The sequence below is a fragment of the Elephantulus edwardii genome, unplaced genomic scaffold (assembly GCF_000299155.1).
Source record: "Elephantulus edwardii isolate Elephantulus edwardi_28Jun2011 unplaced genomic scaffold, EleEdw1.0 scaffold00092, whole genome shotgun sequence".
NCBI lineage: Eukaryota > Metazoa > Chordata > Mammalia > Macroscelidea > Macroscelididae > Elephantulus > Elephantulus edwardii.
In genome coordinates, this window is record NW_006399842.1 from 449191 (window position 1) to 459430 (window position 10240).

At 37.5% G+C, this 10240-nt stretch overlaps 1 protein-coding gene across 1 annotated transcript; it reads left to right on the forward strand.

Annotated features, from left to right (window-relative positions):
• The first annotated feature begins 7620 nt into the window (after positions 1-7620).
• On the forward strand, positions 7621-8553 carry LOC102851835 (olfactory receptor 1L8-like). The gene has a single exon (XM_006890744.1). The coding sequence runs from the start codon at positions 7621-7623 to the stop codon at positions 8551-8553; it is 933 nt and encodes a 310-aa protein (XP_006890806.1).
• Positions 8554-10240: the final 1687 nt, after the last annotated feature.

Here is a 10240-nt window from a genome sequence, read left to right on the forward strand (position 1 = left end):
AATGGAGAAAGACTAAAAACATTTTCCTTGCAAATAGGGACCAAACAAGGATGCCCACAGTCACAACTTCTTTTCAATATTGTATTGGAAGTGCTTGCTAGGGCAGTATGACAAGAGAGGGAAATAAAGGCATCCAGATCTGCAAAGAAATGGTTAAACTGTTGCTATATGCAGGTGATATGATCGTGTACATGGAAAAGCCCAATGACTCAACAAAAAAACCTGTTAGAGTTAATAGGCCAATTTAGTAGGATATAAGATCAATATCCAAAAATCAATAGGATTCCTCTACATTAACAAGAGAACTCAGAGATGGAAATAAAGAAAGCAATACCATTTACAATAATAGCCAACCACAAATTGAGATACTTGGGAGTAAACATAACCAGAGATACAAGAGACTTATACAAAGAAAACTACAGTGCATTTCTGAAAGACAAAATAAAAAACTTTAAAAAATGGAAAAATGTTCCCTGTTCATGGATCCAAAGACTCAATATGGTGAAAATAACAATCCTACCAAAGGCAATCTACACGTTCAGTGCAATCCCAATCCAGATACCAAATTCATTTTTCCTGGAGGTTGAAAGAGAAATTGTCAGGTTTATTTGGAGAGACAAGAGACCCCAAGTGAGCAAAACACTTCTGAGAAACAAAAATGAGATTGGAGGCATAGCATTCCCTGACCTCAAAACCTACTACACAGTAGTAGTAACAAAAACTCATGGTACTGGTACAATGACAGGCACATAGACCAGTGGAACAGAACTGAGAACCCAGAAAGAGATCCAGCTATCTATGGTCAATTGATATTCTGCACAAAAATAAAACCTATCAAATGGGAAAATGATAACCTCTTCAACAAATGGTGCTGGCAAAACTGGACTTCCACCTGCAGAAAGCTGAAGCAGGATCCACATCTCACACCATACACAAAAATCAACTCAAGGTGGATCAGAGACCTGGGAGGAAAGCCCAAAACCATAACGTTCATAAGAGACAAACTGGGATCAAGCTCAGAAGCACTAGTCCAAGGTATAAAGAGACTGCCAAATACAACCAGAAGTGCACAATCTAAAGAGGATAAAATTGATGCTTGGGATCTTCTAAAGATTAAATTCCTGTGCACATCAAAATCTTTCACCATCAGGGTGAAAAGAAAACCTACAGACTGGGAACAAACATTTGGTAATACCACCTCGAACAAGAGTCTTATCACATAGTTTACAGAATATTCCTGGGCCTCCACAAGAAAAAGACTGATAACCCAATTGCAAAATGGGCAAAAGACATGGAAAGAATTTTCACAGAGAAAGATACTCAAATGGCAAATAGACCCATGAAGGAATGCTCAAAACCACTGCAATAAGAGAGATGCAAATCAAAACCACAATGAGGCACCATCTCATTCCAGTAACAGTGGCAAAGTTTAACAGGGCAACAAGTAATAGCTGTTGGAGAGGATGTGGCAAGAAAGGAATTCTTATACATTGTTGTTGGGATTGTAAAATGGTGCAACCATTGTGGAAGGCAGTTTGGCACTTCCTCAAAAAGCTGAACCTAGACATTCCATATAACCCAGCTATTCCACTACTTGGAATATACCCGGAGAATATGAGAACTGAGGCAAAAACTGGGATTTGTACACCAATGTTCATAGCAGCATTATTCACCATTGCAAGAACATGGAAACAATCCAAATGTCCAACCACAAACAAATGGATTGAGAAATTATGGTACATTCACACAATGGAATACTATGCAGCACACAGGAGCAATAACTTTGTAATTGATTACCTAACTTGGCAGACACTGGAGATAATTATGCTGAGTGAACTAACTCAGTCACATAAAGATAAATATTGTACAAAACTATCATTGTAGAATGAGTATAAGGATCCAGAAGGGGTGGGAGAGGATGGAAGCAGAGGGATGTGTATGTACAGGGGGAAGAGGGGATTAATCATTGGGTTGTACAATTTGTTGCAGGGAGGTGAGGGAAATGGAAAGAATTTGTCTGAATTTGTATTAGACTTTTGTAAATAAACTAGTGGGGGGGGGAGAATAAAATTACAAAAAAAAAAGACAAAATAAAAGACCCAAATAAATGGAAAAATATTCCCTGTTCATGAATTGGAAGGCTCAATATTGTAAAAATGCCAATCCTACCAAAAGCAATCTACATGTTCAATGCAATCCCAATGCAGATAATAAATTCATTTTTACCTGAGATTGAAAGGGAAATTGTCAGGTTTATTTGGAAAGGAAAGAGACATCAAATAAACAAAACACTTCTGAAACCTGACCTCAAAACCTATTACACAGTAGTAATAACAAAAACAGCATAGTACTAGTACAATGACAGGCACATAGACCAGTGGAACAGAATTGAGAACCAAGAAATAGACCCAGATATCTATGGTCAACTGATATTCTGCAAGAAAATAAAACCTATCAAATGGGGAAATGACAACCTCTTCAACAAATGATGCTGACAGAATTGGACTACTACCTGAAGAAAGCTGAAACAGAATCCGTATCTCACACCATATCAAAAATCAACTCAAGACAGATCAGAGACCTGGAAGTAAAGCCCAAACCCATAAAGCTCATAAGAGACAAACTGGGACCAAGCTTAAAAGGCCTAATCTACGGTATAAACAGACTGCCAAATACAGCCAGAAATGCACAATTTGGAGAGGATGATATTGATGAAGATCTTCTAAAGATCAAGTCTCTGTATTTGTAAAAATGTTTTTCTAAAAGGGTAAAAAGAAAGCCTACTGACTGGGGAAAAACATTTGGCAATATTATCTCAGACAAGGGTCTCATTATTAACAGTTTACAGACTCCTACAAGGACTCCAGAAGAAAAAGATTGGTAATCCAATTACAAAATGTGCATAAGACATGGAAAAAATTTTCACAGAGCAGGACATTCAGGTGGCCAACAGACACATGAAGAAATTCTCTAAATCACTGGCAATAAGAGAGACGCAAAATAAAAGCATAATAAAATAACATCTCACCCCCATAGCTGTGGCAAAGTTTAGCGGGGCAGCAAGTAACAAAAGTTTGAGAGGATATGGCAAGGTAAGAATTCATACGTTGTCGGTGGGATTTATAAATGATAAAACCACTCTGGAAGGCAGTTTGGCATTTCCTCAAAAAGCTGAACATAGAAATGCCATATGGTCTAGCTATTCCACTGCTTGAACTAAACCCTGAGAAAATGAGAACTGAGGCACAGAGACTTGTACACCAATGTTCATAGCAGCATTATTCACCATAACAAGAACATGGAAACAATCCAAATATCAAACTGCAATGGAATGGGTTGAAAAATTATGATACATTCACACAATGGAATACTATGCAGCATGCAGAGTAATGATTTTGTAAATTACTACCTAACATAAGAGGGACTGGAGTGCATTATGCTAAATGAACTAACTCAGTCTCATAAGGACAAATACTGTATAAAAGACCATTATTGTAGAATGAATCAAGGATCAAAGGGGGGAACAGGGGTCTTAAACATAGGTCTCATAATTTGATGGGTGGAGGGAGGGGTGGGTAAAGAAAGAGGAAAGATTTGGTGTGAAGAATAATGTATACTAATTTTATGAACTTTGTATGTAAGCCAGTATCAAATTAAATAAATAAAGACTCTGAAACTAATTCCTACATCTAAATTAGAAGCCTCAATGATTACATGTGTTCTTAAAGTCATCACTGATAGCTGTAGTGTCCATTACTTTGTACCTATTTATTCACATAACAAATTCTCTGGGGGAATCCACACACCACAATTAAACTCAGCCCACAAAAAGCCCCAGAGGTCAAGAGAGCAGAACTCAAACCTACAAGTAGCTAAGAGGACTTCCACAAGCAAGAGAGTCTTTGTAATATGAGTCAGAGCATTTCTGCTTTTTAAAATAGAAAAGCGGGGAAAGCAGGATTATGCCATTGTTTAGGAAAAAGACAGAGGTTTAAAGGCAGAGGAAGGAAGTATGTTACTTATCTAGAACAATATATTAATCCATCATTCTTTTCTTTCATGATCAATCCAGAAGTTAAAGGGAGAAACATAAGGAAACTAGCCTATTCCTGAGAAATAACTTTGAGTTAGTGAATAGTTATAATTCAGAAGAAAGACCAACTTATGGAGAAACCAGAAATAAAAAAGGAGCTTCTGGATATGGAGGTGAGCTTCAGGAAGCTAATTGGTCATCACTTGGCCATTTCAATCTGACCTGGGTTATAATTTTCTGATAGTTTTAAATACATCATGGATTAAGAAGCCATAAAGTCTGACTGGGAATGTCTGGATGGGTACTCTGCTATTATTATCCACAAAGTTGTTGATGTCAATTTACAGAACAAAGAAAGGCCATGGAAAACCTGGTGATCTACTTCCAAAAGACCACAGCCGTTGAAAGACCTGTAGGGTCTCTATGATTTAGAATTAGCTTGATGAAAACGAAATTTACGGATTCCCTAGAGTTTATCTAATGCCTCCGTCTGGCTTTTGGCTTTAGATTCATCAAGTTTGATCTCTTGCCCAAAGATAGTTTTGCAGGAAACAAAGCATCACCAGTAGAGAAAGGGGGGTGCAATCTATTTCCAGATCCCTCTATTCATCCTATGCTTTTACAACTATGCTCCCCCCATCTCACATCCAAAACCCCTGGAGCACACAACTTCAATTAACTTAAATTCCCACTAATTCTTTGTATTCTGCTTTACCGAGGCAACCATTGCACTATCCGTTTATCTACGTTTGACAAACTTTTCTCAGTAAATTTTTCTCAGCAAACTTATCTGTTCTTCATTAAGTACCCCTGAATTGACTTATGACCAGGTGGTGGAACACAAATAAAATCCCCATCTTCTACCTCATGTCCCAAATAAGGGTTAGGAACATGGTCTTCAGAGTGAGTCACCTTGAAGCTCTTGTCTTGATTCCCAGTCACTTTCTAAAGTTCTGTTTCCTTATATGGAAAGTGACAATACCAGAACCTATTTTATTATTCTTGAGAGGATTTAGTGAGATACTTATACTGCCATAAATAGCATTAATTTTTCATATAGCTCTATTGTTACCCATCATAATAATAGATTCACTAAAACCATTCAGCATGTGAATGAATAACTTCTATAAAGTCTTAAAAATCCATTAAATTAGTCTAATTAACTACAAAGTGAAGGATATTATTTTTAAAAATAAATTAGCTAATTCATTTTTATAATATCCCCGGGAGAACAGATAAGAAAAGATGACAATATAAATGATGGTGATCAACAACTATAATGTACCTGGCTCTCTTCTAAGTACATTAAAAGAATTATCTCATTAAATCTTTGTGGCAGGATGTTAGTGTACAATTTTACATATGAGGAAACTGAGAGTTAAAGATACTTAACAACTTGAAAATAAACATAACCATTTGCTTTTTAGATGAATAAACATATAAAATGGTCAGTGTTTTTAAATGTGTGAAAATTCCAATGAAATAAGCTCATTCACAATATGTGAAAGAAGATGCTGACTCTAAAAAAAACTTTAAATGCTTTGCTGATTTAGTAGTTTGATTGTAGAAATTTTTATGGTGACCAAGAATTTATGAATAAGGAGTGTCTTAAATTGTAATATGGATATTCATACACTACTTACCAGTGAATTTGCTGACTCTAAAGAATTAATTTAAAACACTTATTATAAGAATCTTCAATACAGACACATTCGTGATAGCAAGGTATGTGGTTTCCTAGGTCTGCCCTAATAATTTATTATAAACTGGTAGCTTTAAACAACATGAATTTATTCTTTCACATTTTTAGAGGTTGGAATTCTGAAAGCAAAGTGTTCAGATTCTAGGGAGAAAGTCCTTTTGTTAATAGATCAGATTGTGGTCCCCAAAATATGTGCTGTAAACTCTAGTCTGTGGTAATAGTCTTGTTTGAGAATACATTGTCTTTGCTATAATACAGGACCAGTGCAGCATGGATTTTGTCTCAGTCTATTTTGAGGGTAAACAAGAGAGAAGCAAGCAGAGTTGATGGAAATTATAAGGTGGCCCACAAACAAACTGAAAGAGCTCTTCCTCCAGAGCTGAGACAGAGGCCTTTTGCAGCAACCTAAACTGTAAGAAAACTGCGAGTTAAACCCACCCATTTTTTAAAAAATATGTATTTCTATTATAATAGCACTAGGTAATTCAGATGCCCGCCTTGCCTCCTTCAGCTCTTGGTGGCTGCTGGCATTCCTTAGCTTAGGGTGGCATCCCTCCTATTTCAGCTGCTGTCCTGCCCTGACCTTCTTCCCTGCTCTGTCTTTGTGTTCTCTTTTATAAGTACAGTGGTCATTGAACTGAAGACTCACTCAAATCCAGGATAATTTCTTCTTCAAATTCTTAACTAATTATGTTTGCAAAAACTTTCTTTCCAAATAAAGTCACATTCTGAGGTGCTAGATGGGTGTGAGTTTTTAAGGGACCCTATTAACTCCACTATACTAGGGAACTGGATGTGATTGAATTGAATATACATACCAAAAATACATGTTTCTTATAGATATTTTTTATAAATATTTGAAAGACTAATTAGAAAAATATAAATAGAACGCTGAGCATTGGGCGGCCATTCTGTATAGGTGTGAGTTAGTATGTGGATTAGAAGGAGGGAAACAATTCATTTAAAGTGAGGACTTACTTAGAATAATAACAATAATGTGCCATATGCCAAGCTGATAAGCTTCTCATTCTGTGCGCTGAAGGCATATGCGCGGGTTATTGTGCACCTTTGAGTTAGAGCCAACCCATAGCTGACTCTCCAATGAGTTTTCAGAGATAGTAAATCTCATGGAAAGAGATTGTCCATCCTTCTCCTGAGGAGCAACTGGTAGATTTTAACCTCATGTCTTTGGGATTTCAGAGCAGTTTCTTGTCACTAGCGCCACCAGAGCTCCCTGAAGGCATAAAAAAACCTGCTTTATAAATTAGACTCAACATTTCTCTGAAGATGTTTGTGCTATTTATTCTTGCAAGCCCTATTTTTTTATCAAAAGAAAGATAAATTTCAATATAATGGCACAAAATTTGCTTTGGTAGTCAAGAAGTAAATCTTCGTACCCTCTCATACTCTTTATTTTGTTCTTGAGATTGCCTCCTATCGGGTACTGCACCACGTGTTTTGTTTTATTTTATGTGTTCGTAGTCTATCTCTCCAATTATACCATAAACTCCACAAAGGCAGAGATTTCTCTGCTGAGTATTGTAGTAGAATATAGAAGTATTCTAGTAGAAATATATTCTAGCAGAAGTGTGCTTTTCATAATATATAAATTAATGAATCTTAATCAGAGAGTCTCCTCCCTGATGGTTTCTAAAGGAAAACTCTTCATTTCTTACTCTTGTTTTCAACACAAAGGCCTTGTGAAGCCCAAGAATTTTGGAACGGAAGACTACATCAATGACCATGAGGTTGACAAATTGTCCCAACATAGATGTTAATCTTGACTACATAGAGGAAACAAAGACATACTGGGTTCTAACAATTGGGGTTTGGAATAAAAAGTGTTAAATAACAACACTTCTTCTATCCAACTGGGCCCAAATCAATGGAAAGAGTCAACCAAACCAACAGTGTCTCTGAGTTCATCCTCCTGGGACTGTCCTCTAGACCTCAGGACCAGAAGCCACTCTTTGTACTCTTTCTCATCATGTACCTCATCACCATAACCGGGAACCTGCTCATCATTCTGGCCATCAGCTCTGACCCCCAGCTCCAGACCCCCATGTATTTTTTCTTGAAGTCCCTGTCTTTTACTGACATTTGTTTTACAACCACTATTGTGCCCAAGATGCTAGTGAATTTTTTGTCTAAGAAGAAAACCATCTCCTATGCTGGGTGCCTGACACAGATGTATTTCTTCTATGCTTTTGGCAACATCGACAGTTTCATCTTGGTAGCCATGGCCATTGATCGCTATGTGGCCATTTGTGACCCCTTCCACTATGTCACCATCATGAGCCAGCACCGCTGTGTCTTGCTACTGGCCTTTTTCTGTTCCATTTCTTACATCCATTCCCTCCTTCACATTCTCCTGCTAAATCGTCTCACCTTCTGTGACTCCAACATCATTCACCATTTTCTCTGTGATATCAATCCTTTGTTAAAATTGTCCTGCACCTCCACGTATGTCAATGAGATTTTGATAAAGACAGAAGGGCTTGTTATTTTGGTAAGTCCCTTTTTATGTATTTCTTTTTCTTACCTACAAATCCTCTTCACGATTATCAAAATTCCCTCAGCTGTAGGGAAGCGCAAAGCATTCTCCACCTGTGGTTCTCACCTCATTGTGGTAACCCTTTTTTATGGAAGCATCTTCTATGTCTATTTACAACCCCAGTCCAGCTACACTGCCAAGAATCGCGTGGCAACTATTGTTTATACTGTTTTATCCTCTATGCTAAATCCTTTTATCTACAGCCTAAGAAACCAAGATCTGAAACGGGGCCTGAAGAAATTGATGGCCAGGAGAAAACCCTAGCCAGTTCTCTCTTTGCAAATTCAGAAGTGGGATCAGCGTCAACCAGCTAGAGATTAGCTTGTTTAATCCACTTGAAGTAAAATTGACATGAGCATTTTATAACCATTTTTTCACAGCCTAGCAAAGCAATTGGGCTCCTTTTTCTTGTCTACCATGTATTTCTTTAAACTAATCCTTTTTCCATAAATATTTCTTGAACAAATTTCTCTGTGTTTATTAAGGCCGATTCTCCACAATTCTTCTCATTTTGACATACTGCTTACAATAGTGACTCAATTCATAGCTGTTTGGATGCCTTTTCAATCAAACATTTGAAGAGAGAAAAGGATGGAAGAAAGGAGAAAAGAGGAGAAGGAAATGAGAGAAAAAGATTGCAAGAGAGAGAAAAATTATATCTTTTCCAGAGCGCTTTATATAACTCTGGCAATGATGGTGTCTCTTTCCCATAATCTGGGGTATGATCATGTCTACCCTTTCCTCTGTATCACCCACTGGTTCTGGGTCTTGTAGCAAGCAACAGCTCAACAGTAAATCCCAATGAGCTAAAGTACTTAGTGATTCAGCTCAACCATTCAGAGCTCTCAGTATCTTTGTTCTGGTTATCTGTTATTGTTCCCCACAAACATACTTTTAATTCTGCAGAACCTCCTTTTAGAAACAATTTTGTTATGGTGATGTCCTTGTTGAAATCATACTCATTCTTTAACACCCAGTTTTTCAAATAAGATGCATGATCTGTGCTTAAATTTGTATCTAGTGTCTTAAAGTCAGGTGGCTATAGAATGAAGAGAAACAATTTCTATCTCAGAATTTTAAGGAGAAATCACTAGACTACAGAGCCACCTAGACACCCAGTGTACTTTTCTGAAAGTGAAGCATGCTAGACACTCATGGCAGGAACTCGAATTTGATCTTGTCTGTTGTTTTTATTTTATTTTATTTTATGCTAAGATTTACTTTAAAAAAAACAACATTCATTTCCTCAAAAAGCTGAAGATAGAAATTACATATGACCCAGCTATTCCAACTGCTTGGAATATACCCTGAGAAAATGAAAACGGAGGTACAAACAGACTTGTACACCAATGTTCAGAGCAGTGTTATTCACCATCTCAAGAGCAGCCCAAATGTCCAACCACAATCTAATGGATTGAGAAACTATGGTACATTACACAATAGAATACTATACAGCACACAGAAGCAATTATTTTGTAAATCCTACCTAACTTGTGAGGGACTGGAAAACATTATGCTAACCGAACTAATTCAGTCCCATAAGGACAAACATGGTATAAGACCATTATTATAGAAAGTGTATAAGGATCCAAGGGGCGGAGGGTGAGAGCAGAAGGGTGAGGATGAGGGGGTTAATCATAGAGTCGCACAATTTGATAGATGGAAGGCAGGGTGGGAAAAGGAAAAGGGAAAGACCTGATGTGAACACAATATATATATGAACTTTGTAAGTAAACCAGTTGTTGTTGTGTGCCGTCAAGTCGCTTGCAACTCATAGCGACCCTATGTACAACAGCCCTAAACCCTGCTCTATCCTGTGCCAATCTTATTATCTCTGACACACCTACCCCTGTTACCCCATTCACTGAATCAATCCATCTCATTGAGGGCCTTCCTCTCCTGTGCTGTCCCTCCACCCTCCCAAGCATGATGTCCCTCTCCAAGGACAGAT